Consider the following 14,702-nt stretch of genomic DNA (forward strand, 5'->3'; position numbering starts at 1 on the left):
GTTGGGACAACTGTGTGAGGTCTTACAAGTCATGCTAATAGTGGGGTTCAGGGAATGCAGACTGGCTGCATGATCTTGGGCAGCCCACTTAATCTCTCTACCTCTGTATCCTTTTCTGTGACATACAAGCAACATGGCCTGTTGGGAAGCCTAAGTCAAAGGTGTTTGCCCAGGGCTTTGAGATCTTCAGATTAAAGTAAAGGTCAGTATGACTTTACTATGACAAGTTCTGAGCATTGTCCTGTCACCAAGACCTTGCAGTCTGGAGGCAGGCTGGCCTTGTGCATCTTCAGACTTGACTGCAGAGCAAGACACTCTGTGTTCTCCCTCTGCATCTTCATTTATGAAACTAATCACAGAATTACCTGCAGGCATGTGTTAAATATGACACTGGTCTCTGCAAAATAATGGGCCAATTGCAAACAATGAATAAAGAGAGGCAGCTCCATTTATAACTGCTGTTTCAACAGAGCTGTGTTGTAATCAAAGTGATCTGAGGGTGACTCATTAATTAATTGATGTTCTTTTTTATTATGTGCTATTGAGTTAATGAGTAATTTGTGCTAGATAACTCTCTGAACACACTGATTACGTGAGATATTTTCTGGGGCTTTCATATCAATGACATGCTGAATAGGTGGAAGATGGTATTTGCTTATGTATACTCATTATTAGCAGGTTCAGGATGAATATAAATCAGCAGAAGGGCATTTTAAAAGGTATTAGATACATGCAACACTTACTTTAAAGCTTTAAACAGATACTCTTCAGCTTTTAATGCCTTAAATAGCATTAAAATCACTTCCTTGATAATATTTCTATCACCCACATTTGGCAGCGTCTAGAAATGGTGCCTACACCAAAGATTTTTACTGGGAACACATTTGTGCTAATGGCCTGTTACCTTGCACATATGTATTTTGGCTTCCTTTTGTAAGGTACTGAACAGTAAACGGCTTTGGTCTGCATCATTGGACTGAAGTAGGAGAAATGTAGTAAGTGAATATGTAATTGGCTTTTTTTTGTCTAAAGTGGTATTTAAAAAAATAAAAACACTGTTCTTATATACAGTACACACTTTGCTTTCTGTAGTTTGAGTTGATAAAGCTTTTGCTTTATTGAAACCACAACATCTCCAATGCCATAGGAGTTTTTTATTCATTAAACAACAAATGGCTAAATTGGTAATTTAGTCTGACAACAGCAGCACAGTGGAAGCTTTCAGAAGAATCAGCTAAATGTATAAAATTATACCCAGCAATCACTACAGACCTTTATTTTTGACAAGATTTGTTCTAGGTACAGATGACTGTAAACTACCTACTGCTGAGAAAATTATAAGAAGCTGCTGTATATTATGTTGAAAAAGCCTTTAAAGTACTTTGTCTGTACAGGTGAAACCTTGCAACAGTCCCTGTTTGGTTTTTTTCTTTTTCCCACAGTCTCCCTTCTCACTGACCACTTTGCAATATATTTTCCTCATGTCATTCTATGTGTAGGCAATTAGGAACATCTGAGGGGTTGCTGGATGATTTTTTCTTTATTTACATTACATGAGCATAAATTTGAGCATTTTGGGAGGGTAGGAAGACGCAAGAAGGTGTGCTTAAAAAACCCCTCAGAAAATATGTTAAACGAGAAAAATACAATTATGAAACAGATCAGAGACTTTTAGCCCTGGTCACTGCGTCTGCAGAATCCAGACTGTCTTAACTCATTACTAGTCACGACAGATAACAGACGCAGCAGGTTGTGGTTGGCAGAGGATCTTTCTACAGTTGAAAATCAAGGTTTGATAATTTGTACTTTGCTATGTGGCTTAAAAAACAGCAACCCAAGAACAATGCATTTTTTAAATTATTATTATTATAATTATTATAACTTTTGTCTGGCTAAACTTAGATACAGATATGTACAGATAGAGATAAAATACCCTAAAGACAGGAGACACAAGTGGAAGCATTCCTGCCTGGCAAATGAGCATACACTGAGCAATGGTCACTAGCCGAACACTTCACTGTATGCAGACAGAGCATGTTGACACACGCAGCGGTGACGGGAACCTAAGGTAGATAACTAAAAGTAACCCAAAGGAATGGTCTAGGCCTCTGTCAAAAAGATCAATAAAGCGGCCTGGCAGATAATCTCTCTTCAATATTGTCTTATGATATTATACTTTATTGGAGTTGTAAATGTTTCCAGTAAATATTTCAGCTCCCAGTTATTATTTTAACAGCCAGGCAAGATGGAAGTTTGAAATACAGGAAAATGTGTAATTGATCTTTGCCCTACATCAAATCCAAGTTTATACTGTATCCTCTACATACAAATGTTAGTTATGTATATGAATGAGATATATGAGCTTAAAGTGCTCAAAGCAGTGCCATACCATTGCAGCACTTCGAATAAGCATATCAACTTTTTTTTTATCTTTACATCAATTATAGTTGATAGTATCACGAGACTATTTTTTTCTCCATAGCAGGACCACGCTCCTCTTCCCTATTTTGAGCATATGTCAGAAAACATGCACATATGAGTAGCGTGGCATGTAATGACATGCCACTATTCTCCCATTACGCTCTATGCATTTACCCCATAGAGGGCTGAGCAGCGGCAGGTTTTGGTTATGAGAGCGAGCTTTAGCATTTACAGCACTATGAGCATGTCGCTGCCTTCATCCCCAGCAAAGCCTTCCACAGGCCTAGTTGGTTTTGGGGCTCTCCTAACTCAGATCTGTGGTTTCCTACTGCACAGAAGAATGCTCTGCTTCTCCCAGAATGTCCTAACGCTACTAGTAACATTTGCATGCATAGCTCTTGGTTTTCTGAAGAGCCAAAAATGCTTTACAAAAGCAGTGTATGCATTAGCCCCATTCATCAGACAGGGGCAACTGAGGCACAGAGAAGTTGAGTGACTTGCCCGAGCTTACAGCACGTCAAAGACAGGACCAAAGTCCCTTCTTTCCTGTTCCCCAGCCCTATTTCTGAACCAGGGATTTCTATTCAATCTGTAGTCTACTAATGGAAAACAGAAGAGATCTGTCTGGCTTCTAACTGAAAGACAAAACAGAGGCTGGAGGAGAAAATTGACATTGGAATCAAAATAAAATAATATGATTCTTCCCTTTCTGGTCATCCTCACCTTCATGGAAAGGACAACTTGTTTATTGCACTTGAAGTAGATCTGGAAGAGCCTAATAGTACCTCTGACATCAACTGCTTCTCTGTCCCAAAGACATTAAGGGGCTGTGGAAGGGAGTGGAAGAGAGACTTTAGGAAGGAAGATAGTCCACAAAATAGGGCTAAATTTCATTTGGAAAGCTACGTGGAGCTACTTCTTCTAATTAGCAAGAACATCCTGAGGAGTTGTTGCATTTCTTACTGGTCCTGTATGAGTCAAAGTCAAGTTTTGTGAGCCATGTGTGTTTTTAAAACGGTTCACAGCCAGAAACAAAACCACACTGTAACAATAGTCATTAGAACTAAATATCCATTTTTAAGTCAAGCCACTGTGCAGTGCGCTCCAAACCATACGCTAGAAGAATCACCCACTGTATTACAATGTTTCTTTCCCCATCTCCAGGAAAAACATGTTGAAACCGCACAACAGCACAGGAAGAGCAGGGAAGGACAGTACTCAACTTGAGCAATGGTGAGGGCTCTTAGTCTAAATAATACAAGAGCTCAGTTTCATAGCAACATAGGGCATAGAGAGTTTCTTTTCTTTCTTTTTTTTCTTTTTTCTTTTTTTTTTCTTTAATGTTGTTTTCTTAAGTGTTTTCCCAGTGAGCTAGATTACAGTGGCAAACAGAAAAGAATTAAATATGCATTTAACAACTTTTTAAACATTCATCCTGCTTTCCTTTGCCAAACACCTGTAAGCTCTGTCAGGGGTATGAGCACTTAGGGACATCCGGCTGATGCTATAGCTTCATGGCTTTAAAAACTGAGGTCCACCTCTCCTAAGAAGTGGACTGATTGCCAACAGTACCTGTCAGCAGTGACTCCACCTCTGTCAAAAGGATTTTAATTGCCAGTATTGATGGGGCAAACTTGTAGGATGCTGGCACGGACAGCAAAGTACCTGTGCAGTCCAGTGTAGTAGCTCTCACTTTCTGTATTGGTATTTCAAAGTTTTGTCCCATCCACATCAGCATTTAAATCACCTTCAGCACTCACTGAGGTGGGTAATTAGTAAGAAGTCACTCTCCTAGTGTCAGCTCGGGGTCATTTCCTTAATGTAAATAGACCCTCAGAGGGGGCTGTTTACAGTGCCTTCTACTTTCACTTTTTTCCAGGGTGTGTTGAGGACACAGCCCCAGAAAACTTTAGGGTTAAGCCCTGATTAAAAAAAATGAAAAACAAAAAAGAGAGAGAGGAAGACAGACCCCTCAAATTTTAAGAAATTTTTAGAATGTATATAAACAGAAGTCCTCTCCCTTTCCTTACCCCCCTCCCCCCAAATTAAATGATTTCAGAAAAATAACATATATTTATATTTTATATATATATATAAAATAAGATAACCAGAGGCACTGGTTTGCATTAGGGCTTAAATTCCAGCTAAATTAAAAATCAAATCCAGGCATTTTGAATGCCTAAGGGGCAGAAAAGCAGCACCCAAAATCATTAACTTTTGCAGCCTTTGTAATATATCCCAAACCGGTCAGATTTGTTTTTCAAAATTTTGTAGTAAAATAAAAGTGCTCTTTGAGGAAAATCTATGCAACTAAACAGTAGATGCTTAACCCCTGAAAAATAGAGGCTTATAACAGAAGTGCTGATAGACCCTTAACGATAGCATCATTAGCAGCAGGTGCTGCTAGAGTTATTAGTTTTCTAAACAGTTTTAATGTAAACAGTATTCTTAAGCTCTAAGTGTAACATAATGGTTGGGATTTGCTCTTTAATGCTTTTTACTAGAAAGATACAGCTCATTTAAAATAGCTGGTAGATACAGAAAGCATAAATATACAGTAAGTTTAGACACTGATTGTACTAAATGCAACAATACAAAGAAGCAAACAGGAACACAAATGGTAACACAATAAAACTGTATTACATTTGTGCTTCAAATATTACAATACATTATATACAATAGTCCAAAATAAACATCTCATGCCAAATGACACAAAAAGAAACAAAAAACCCAAACAAACCAAAAACCCCAAGAGCAAGCAAAAAGAATCCAGCTGTATGTACAGTACCTTTTTAATTAACATTCAACTCTGAACTGGAGCAATTTTCACTACATACAGATGCAGTCCGCCTTTTATTTCACGCAACCATTCTGTCTCCCTATATCTATGCTATTCAGTAGGTTCCTGTGTCATTTCTTATATACATGTTGAGCAAAAAAGATAAAAGAACATAGTGCTTTTTATTCTTAATGGTGTGGCATCAGATCAGCGAACCTGGGGTGCATAACCTTCTTTCATTAAACCCTCCTCATAGTCTGTCTGGCACAGAATCATGTTGTTCTTCAGGAAAAATTTGTCTCCAACGCAAAATCTGAAATTATAATAATAAAGGAAGAAAAAAGGTAGTTTCAGGATGAATGGTGTGATACGATCTTACACATAGGTATTGTACAGCAAGTGTTCACGATGTTTTTGTCCTGACTGCACAGCTAACACCTTTGCTGTCTGTCGCAGTGCTCATAGACACATGTGCACGTATGTGAAAGCCCAGCAAAGGAATTGCTCTGGTATCAGAATTAATCCTGAGCTTTCAACAAAATCTAGTGCATTCAAGTGCTTTGCTTCCCCAGCCAAAGATGTCATTCAAAGTCCACCAAAGAATGTGGGAGTCTTGGATCAGGTCACTAGCACACAGATAAAAAAAGAATAAAATCCCAGGCTACTGAGTTGAGTGAAAAGTAGATGTCCTGCTTTGATGCAAATCAGAAGGAAAAGAAAGTGATTGTATACAGTGAGAAGCCCATCTGCGATACGTTAACATTTGTCTTACGCAGGGGTACCACTAAGAATTTCTCGTTACATTCCAGTTGGATATTTTACCAGAATTTATTTAAACTGGTGGTTTTGAGAACTGTTCCTAGCATACACACAACTTTACATATATTGTAGTGCAATCTAGAGACACACAGGCAGGCACGCAGAGAAACCTTTTTCTTTTTTCCAGTAGGAGTTGATTATAGTTACTCAGCTAACTATTTTCTCTCTTATGGTATCAGTATACCTACCTTGTTATACTATTATGTGCATCAGAATGATCTGATTGCTACAAAACGCTACTGAGATATTTCATTTGATTTTCTTTGATGAGTAGGAAAATCACATAACGTTAATGCTCCTGGCTGGCTGGCTTCAAACTTCGAGTAAAGTGGGATTTTCCAGCTAAGCAGTATGCTTGAATATAAGAAGGCTCTTCAGTGACACCCTCCTCAACCCTTCCCCCTGCCAAAGCCAATCTTTTTGAAGATACTTAGGGAGCAAGTGAATAGGGCCAATGCATAGAAAAAGAGTTTCCCTAGTGACTGCCTTGGCAGGGTTACATGCTTTTGTTTATAGTGAACTCTCCAGCTATAAAATATATTGGGAGGCACTGCTCGCATTATTCCAATTAAAATGAAAGAAAGTAACCTAAATGAACCCCTTAACACTGATGTGAATAAATGAAACCAGTTTCTACCAGCTAATTATGGATCTCACTACATAAAGTATTGTTTAATGTGTAACGGATTATAATGTCCTTTTTTGTATAATTTCCAAATGGTGACATCTTGGACACAATTAGGGTCAGATATAAATGCTTGTGTTGTTTACGGTAGATTTAACAACAGAGTAGCTATGGGAATAGCTGTATATGTATTTAATTGTAACAATTTAACCTTCAAATAGTGGTGCCTGCTGTAGTTGACCCAGTAAAACTACGTAAATGACACAGGTTGACCCGCCTGACCTCTGATAGTGGTCTCTCTTTATCAGATAGTCAATTTCTAATGATGTTCAAGCAGAAATCTTGGTGAATTGTCACAGTTTAAATTGTGTATGGAAAGCAGTCCTTTAATGTTTTGTGAAGGTGGAGGTTTAAATGAGTAGCAGTTGGACTGATTTACATTTGTGAAGATTGGAATGCTAGACAAACAGTGAACCCATTTATTTTCCAACTGGGTAGCTTTGGAAATTTATCCTTATGCTAGCTAAATAGATAGAGGGAAAATAGTGTAATAAAAAAGTGGATTGAAAAGAATTAGCTCTGCTCTTAAAGGAAAATTGGTTTGTTTATTTGTGGACTTTTTTTTTTTTTCTGTAGGATTACTGCCTGCTGCTGATGATGATTGAAAATAGAGATTATGGAATGATCCCGAAATCTTTTAAGTTATTTATGGTCAAGACTTTCATAGCGTTTACAGGTTCCTGCTATCCTTCCCACCCCAATCCTGATATATTAGGTTACTAACAACACAAAAGTATTTTGAGAAGGTATGTTGAAATACAGAGTTCTTAAAGCAATGAAGTTCTTTCGTGGTTTCTCTAGTTTCCATCTTTTGTATTTTTGTCCACTGACAGCAATGCTGACAAAAATTCTTTTGTGCATCTTACCAGATTAGATAAAGGAGTCTTAACCAGTGCCAATATGTAAAAGTGTTTTTCCCAAAGAAGTCATTTTTTTTAAAAAAAGTGAAAAAATAGCCCTTCTTAGTTTCTCTTAAATGAACATATGGATTAATATGGGCTAAAGCAGGGGAAGTTATGTATTGTGACAAATCAGTCACTCCATTACAGTTTGCCCAATGACTACTGCTGGGTACTGAGTGGGAGATGTCCGGCTGGCAGTGCCCACCACATCAGAGGGTTACTGCCCAGCAGTGTGTCTGTTCTTGCAGGTCAGGCACTGGTGGGTGACACAATCACCTCTGTTCGCACAGCAGAAAGCACTCACTGTGAACTGTGAGTGTTATTCAGCTACCTATTCCTCTGTGTTCCAGTGTAATACAGAGCTTAGCAGACTAATTTCTTAGAAGTATTTAGTAAATGAAAAATACACTGCTGAAGTGCAATTCACTTGCACAGCAATACTTTCATATGTGATTTCGTGTAATATTGTTTGCATCAAAAGCCTGCCTGAAAGATTTTGTTTCTCAGCCCTCAGAGAAGTGCCACGGCTTGAATTAAACTGCACCAGCTACATGAGGGAGTCAGGATACCTTTCCCAATAAAAAGTGTCAATGCCTTTTAGTTTTGCTATGTTAATATGTCGAGCCAGAAATGCTCTACCTATGTCTACATGGCATTTGACAGCTTTATGCATGAATGGCTTTAAACATACACAGTTCCACAAATCATTTACCTTCCAAGTGTACAGCTGTCTTGTGGAGAGGCTGCCAGTGTCCCGTCTAGACACGCTTGGCTGTGTGATAACCTGTGGGGTGGGGGTCTGTCTGCATGGTGAGACACTCTCTGGGTTCATCTAGAGCTGTTTGCGTGCTGGTACTCTGTGCCTTGGGGGAAACCCATTACTTGTGATACTTACGGTCCAAATTCTGCAAACATTTTCGTATTGAGCAAGTTCAGTGACTGAAACACATTGGCAAAGACTGATGGTGAGGCTTGCATGTGCCCCTGGGTATTAAATGTGTGAATTATGCACTCGTTAGGTGACAAAGAGGTAAGAACCAGGTGAAACACATAAACATGGCATGCTAGCTCCCAAGTACAATGAGACATGGCAAGTAGACAGATGAAGTATGACAAATACCGTCCATCCACACTTTCAACCTTATTTGACTCTGAAAAGCAGATTTAGCCTCTTCTGAAGTCAAAGAGCTAAATCTTGCAACTACTTCAGGTCAGGTTTGCACACTCCAGGATTTAAACCTGGCTTAGCTTTAAAAGGGAAAGGTAAATTCAAGCTTAGCCTTCCACCTCTGGCAAGTGTTTTGTTGTTTGTTTGGGTTTTTTTTATGGAATTGGCATTGGACGTAAATCAGGGCGCAGTTTGGGCATGTATATCAAATGGAGTCAAGGAGCATATTAAGATGCCACTGGGTTAGGAGTATATAACAAAGCAGAACTATTATTCTTCTAGCAGGCAGATGGTAGTCTTCAGCCTTCCCTAAAACCCTCACCCAGTTTATTTAATAGGCATGCAAGATGAACAGAAGAAAATATACAATAGGCTGCATTAACATGCCAGATTGGATTTACCACCATAAATTGATAATAGTACTTTTGACACGACTGTGACATTAGTAGAATGACCATTATAATTAACCTACATCCTAAAACTCCTTTCATATTTTACAATGGCAAAAGTAAGGCCATTTGCATTACAAAATGACCTCTGTTATCACCTTGTTTGGAAGGAGAAGGTGTGCCTAGACTAATCACAAGAAATATAAAACTTCCATTTTGAAAAATAGCTATTTCATTGTTCAGACAGATATTTACAGAGATCTCACTGCTGTCTGTCATCTTTTCTGATATACAGAACGTGTGTCGAGGTACTGAAAACCTCTTAAGAAAGCAAGAGAAATACCACTATGACCAAAGATGGCTATGTGTGAAGTGACTCCTCTGGTAATGTCAGATCCTTGTTGTTGTAGAATGAAAATCTGGAAGCATTTAATTGATTTCCTCCAGGACTAAAAAAGCTCAAACCCACGATACCCACTCCTTTCCCCCCTGCTCTGTGCAATCAGTGGTGTAACTTGTCCTCTGCTTTTCCTCCCTTCCTCTTTTTTTTAAAGCTGCTTTGAGTTTCTAGTATAACTCAAATTAATATTAATCTGTTTGCATCACTAAGAGAACAAAGCCAGTCTTTTACGTCACAGTTCATCAGTCCACAGCTATGGTTTACTAATTCCAGGGTTCTGTCAAAATGTCCATTTATTGTCAAAGGTTGGAAAGTGGGAGCTGCGCCTGGGTTTGTATATTTTTACCAGTACAATGTAATATATACACACACAGAATTCTAGTTCAATTTACAGCAACAAACCTCAACTTTGTGTGCGCTTTTCATTTACGGTTTTTTTAAAAGCAGGTATGGAAAATGTATTCATTTTTATTCTAAATTTAGAGACACTCATTGAAAATAAGCAGTATTCAGGTCTTTAGAATTTATAAAATGATCAGTCATGCAAAAATTTAATGTTGGTGCTTGAAGTAACGATGTCCCTGGCATTGCATTCCCTCCCCCTGGCTTGACAGAGAACAAAGATGGCATTGTGACGGCATTTTACAGTTTATACTGGAGGTAAGTGTTCACAGCTACATCAGGACAGAAGTTTGAATGAGTGTATAACCATTTTCAGTCCAATTTCCATTAAAAGAAAGGCTTTTTTGGATAGAAGGATAGAACAGTTGATTTAAACTCCCCTCAGTGATAGCAGATGGGGGTTTTAAACCATATCCTGAGTTGACTTCAAACGGCAGAGAGAAAATATCACAGAAGTATGGAACAAGCTGCTAAAGCAGCCGACAGAGAGTGAAAGGAAGGACACAGAAACTCCGGAAAGTGGGAAAGCCAAAGGCAGACTGACATCATCGCTGTAGTCAAAAGTGTCAAGCGAAGATACAGCTGAGCCCACTCACAAGATTTTCCACTCCATTTTGCTAGTCACACACATGCAACCTGACAAAGTGTGAAAGGCAGTGTCTGTTTACAGGTTTATTTTTCCAGTGGTTTCCTTTTTTTTTTTCCTTTAAATTTTCTGCAGAAATTAACTGTATTAAGGCTACTGCCAACATGAGGTTAAGTGCTTCAGAGGAGGAATTTGTTTACAGAGAAGAAAGGGAAGCACTCACACCATTAAGATGACTGTCACTAAGCTCTGCAGGTATTTAGGAGATGGAAAAACTTCAAATTAGGAGTAAGGTGGACAGAGACATGAAAGATAAGGGCACGCTAAAACCTTTAGGCTAGAAGAAGAGCTTAATATTCACAAAATCCCTACAGCTTTAAGCATCAGTATCAAGAAAAAATGGGGAAAATATGTCAAAAAATGGCTGGATGGAGCAATTAGATCCTAGAGCTGAATAGCTTTATGAAAGTGAAAATATGAGACAGTGCCTATTTGACACCAGGGGACTAGACTTGGTGGCTCAGGAGATCTCTTTCAGTCCTGTCTATGTCTACAGTCCTGTCTACAGTCTGTCTTCCTAGATTACAGTATGTGAGACAATGCGTTTTTCTTCTCACTCGGAAAATGTAGCCTTCAGGAGGCCAGTAAGAGGGGACAGGCTCGTTATGAGTCAGTTCAGAGACAGAGTTCATGGCCAAAACAAAAGTCCCCTGAAATCCAGAGGGTCTAACTACCATCCACAATAAGACTTGAGCTGGATGGTGAGTTGTAGATACTCAAAAGTAATAAAGAAAACAGTGAACTTGTACATAAAAGCAGAAAAATCACTAAATCTTTCACAAAAAGCACTAGGCAAAAATGCCAGGCCTCCCTCTCACTGGGCCAGGATCAACTGTTTGAAGAGTAGGACTATGAGGGTCATGCAATAGCAAGCCCGAAGAACAGGCTGCCCCAAGGACTGGTGTGATGCGAGTTAATATAATTATTTGCTAGCTTGGAAGGCAGAAGGGACTGGAAGGAGCAACCAAGGACAGAACGTCAGAAGTACCAAAAGTACCAAAAGCAAAACCAAAGTAATGCAAGCTGAAGAAATGATTTAGTCTACTCATGGACATTGCACATATTCTGTTAGGAAAAAAACCTGAATGGTGGATAAGTGAAGATCTGAAACATGGAACTGAACATAGAGCCTTATATACTCTGCAGTAGTACTCAAAATATGTTGCACTTTTATTGGTATAAAGAATGACCCAAACGATTTAAAATTTAATAAGAGGAGAGAACATGAAGGTGGGCAATAAGGTCGAACATACAGGTCTTACAATAGCTGGTAAGCCTTGCTACTTCTCTTGGTGATTTTTGGCTATTACTGATGTGTTTGTAAATAAAAATATTCTCTATATTAACAGATAAATTACACATTAGGGATAGTGGCTGGAGTGAGAGGAAAAAGCAAATCTAAAACCCCTCAATAACATTGTTTTGCATACAAAGGGGCAGCATGGAATAAAGTAAGTTAAAATGCTATCTTACAAACTCATCTTTACTCAGAATCTGCTGTTTGGTTTTGATTAGCTTAACTAGAGGAATTAAAACAGGATCCTGAGAAGGACAACAGAAATTATTAATAGCATGGTGACTGACAAGATTAAGTTTAAAAGAAAAAAGAGGTTTCATAGTAGATATAAAAAAAGGCTTCCAAAACTGGTGATGGGTCAGGTGTCTAGCATTTTTGGGTTTTATTGTTATACAAGTAATGAAAAACAAAAGATTTAAAGCTATTTATTAATGAGAGAATGTCATCAGTGGGGTGTTTTGTCATAGGAACTGCAGAAGAGCTATGTTGGAGCATCCATGAAACAGGATTTATGATAAAAAACAATGAAATTTATTCTTCAGAGTGCCATTAGCCCCAAATTGTGAGGAAGAAAGGTACTCTACAGGCAGTCTGTCTTACTAGGCTCCATGAGAGCTATTGCAATATGATCAGGATAGGGCCAATTTTGAGAATTTCTTGAAACTTCTGGAACTGCTCCCTGTCTTGACTAGATGAACTAGACTGTATTTCAGGTAAATCAATGCTTTTGTTCCCAGCCTAAGACTCCTATAAGACAATTTAGGCAACCCTTCAACCAAATTACATAAGAAGTAAAAATCAAACAAAAGGTAGCTCAGTGGCCCTAGGGCACTGCATGATGTATATTAGATGCAAAGTGTAATTGTACATTAATTCACACTTGTAATGGTAAAAAAGGAATATAAAAAATAATCTCAACAGCTTCTCTTTTTTGTGGAGGGGGGCGAGGAGAAAAAGAAAGTTCACTTCCTCAGATCCAAGAGTGCTAACGATGATGAAAATCTTTTGCACTCTGGGTAACAAACATTGTCTGCTTTGCTTGACTGATGAAGATTGGCTGAGTTCTTACATTATAGAAGTTTGTCTTGTATGGGCTGAAGTGACAAGACAATAACTAAGTGCTAATTGTGCATAACCAACTCTAAAGATATGCAGCCCCATTATGGCATGTAATAAATGAAGCGAACAACAGAAATATATTAGGTGCTTTAATAATGATACTAGAACTGTGGTTTGAAAAAAACAGGGATGTGAAGGGTTTAAGAAACGAAACCTAGGAGTGTGCATGTGTCTTACTTAAGTCAGTACTACAGAAGGCTCAGCCTGCCTTACTCTGAATACAGCCTCTTATTTCTGTGGCAAGACAAAATTGATATAGGACTTTAAATAGCATTAGAACCTATAATTACTTTGCATTATTATATAGTTTAAGCAGTGGTTATTACTTGCCTGGTATTTTAATTTCCCATGCAACATGATGAAAAAGGTCAATTTGGCTTTTTTTAAAGAGCGTAATTGTAGTGTGCTACACTTATTAGCAGCTGTACATTTTATGGTTCTTTAGGGATGTTTGATTTTTAAATGACTACAGTGTTACAAAATAATACATTGTAGGACAATGTGTGTTAGCACAGCTTATTTAGAGCTGTATCTAACTTTGTCATGTTAGACTACTATCTTCCTAATTTTTGTTTCTTCCCTAGAAATGTACATCGTGTTTCTTCCCACCTGAAAATGAAAAAAAATATTAACGCTATAAAACTCTAAATAGGATCATGTAATAACTGAAAAATAACTGCAAATAATAGGTGCATTAAGGAATGGACATAACTGGTTCTCTCATTTCCTAGGCTTCACAGAAGTCATTGGCAAAGCTGCTAGCAGCTCTCGTGGAGTCAGAAATGGAGCTCTCGTGAAATCTCTGACAGGATTTGGTCACTACTCTGCATGTAGTTGCTATAAATTCAGCTGTATTTACCTCTGAAAAATTCAGCTGTTACAATTCTATCATTTTTGACATTTGTTCTGCAACTCTAACTTATGGGTGATGCTTCAGAACAAAGTGTCGGGTTTGGATCCTTGGGATTTTTATAACCTACAGTTAGGATATGGAAATAAAAACGGAACACAAGAAGTCCAGTGCTGCTACAGAGAAAATGGTGGGAACAACATCTTTTAATTTTAAATGATTACAGTTCTAGCAACAGGAAGAAACAACATGTACTTTAAAAGCAATAAATGTCATAAAAATGAAAAATTAAAGTGAAATTAATGTAATAATGACAAATGGTACTGCTACGCTCTTCTGCAGAAAAGGATCTCAAAGTCCTTTATAAATATTAATTAATTAAACTTGACAGCCTTTTGAAGGAGAGGGAGTAATATTACTCTTTTTTATTGATGCGGGATTTGAGGCACAAAAAGTTTTCTGGCCAAGGTCATGAAAGATTTTCTGTATCAGTCCCAGGAAAAGTTCCAGGTCTTACTCTCAGTGTTGGGTTTCCACTACTGGTAGATGTTTCCCCTTCACTTGAATGTATGCTCACACTAGTGCCGAATTAGCACTTAGCTTATGGAACAGACCCAAGAAATTCTCTTACCTCTGATTACAAAGTTGACATGCAAAACAGTCCAGGTGATAAACATTGTCCTTTGCTCTCATCACCATCTCAAAAGCAGGTATGAGCTTACTGCAGGCAGCACAGTTTCCTGTAACACCAAATAACCTGGAGATACAGAAAGAAATATATTCCTGAAGATGCTTAACTGGAAACCACACTTACTTGGGTTTTAT

The 14,702-nt window shown here is 38.2% G+C and overlaps 1 protein-coding gene across 3 annotated transcripts in view; it reads right to left on the reverse strand.

Moving 5' to 3' along the window:
- Window positions 1-1,092: 1,092 nt before the first annotated feature.
- The window catches only part of LMO3 (LIM domain only 3), a 61,492-nt gene continuing 47,882 nt past the window's right edge, over window positions 1,093-14,702 (reverse strand). For all 3 annotated transcript variants that reach the window (XM_056340970.1, XM_056340969.1, XM_056340968.1), the window contains 2 exons: window positions 14,509-14,634; window positions 1,093-5,513 (listed from right to left, as the gene is read on the reverse strand). In XM_056340970.1, coding sequence (XP_056196945.1) covers window positions 5,408-5,513; window positions 14,509-14,634 — 232 coding nt within the window. In that variant the 3' untranslated portion in view covers window positions 1,093-5,407. The remainder of the gene's footprint in view (window positions 5,514-14,508; window positions 14,635-14,702) is intronic.

This window comes from Falco biarmicus, chromosome 5, assembly GCF_023638135.1.
Source record: "Falco biarmicus isolate bFalBia1 chromosome 5, bFalBia1.pri, whole genome shotgun sequence".
In the NCBI taxonomy this organism is placed as follows: Eukaryota; Metazoa; Chordata; class Aves; order Falconiformes; family Falconidae; genus Falco; species Falco biarmicus.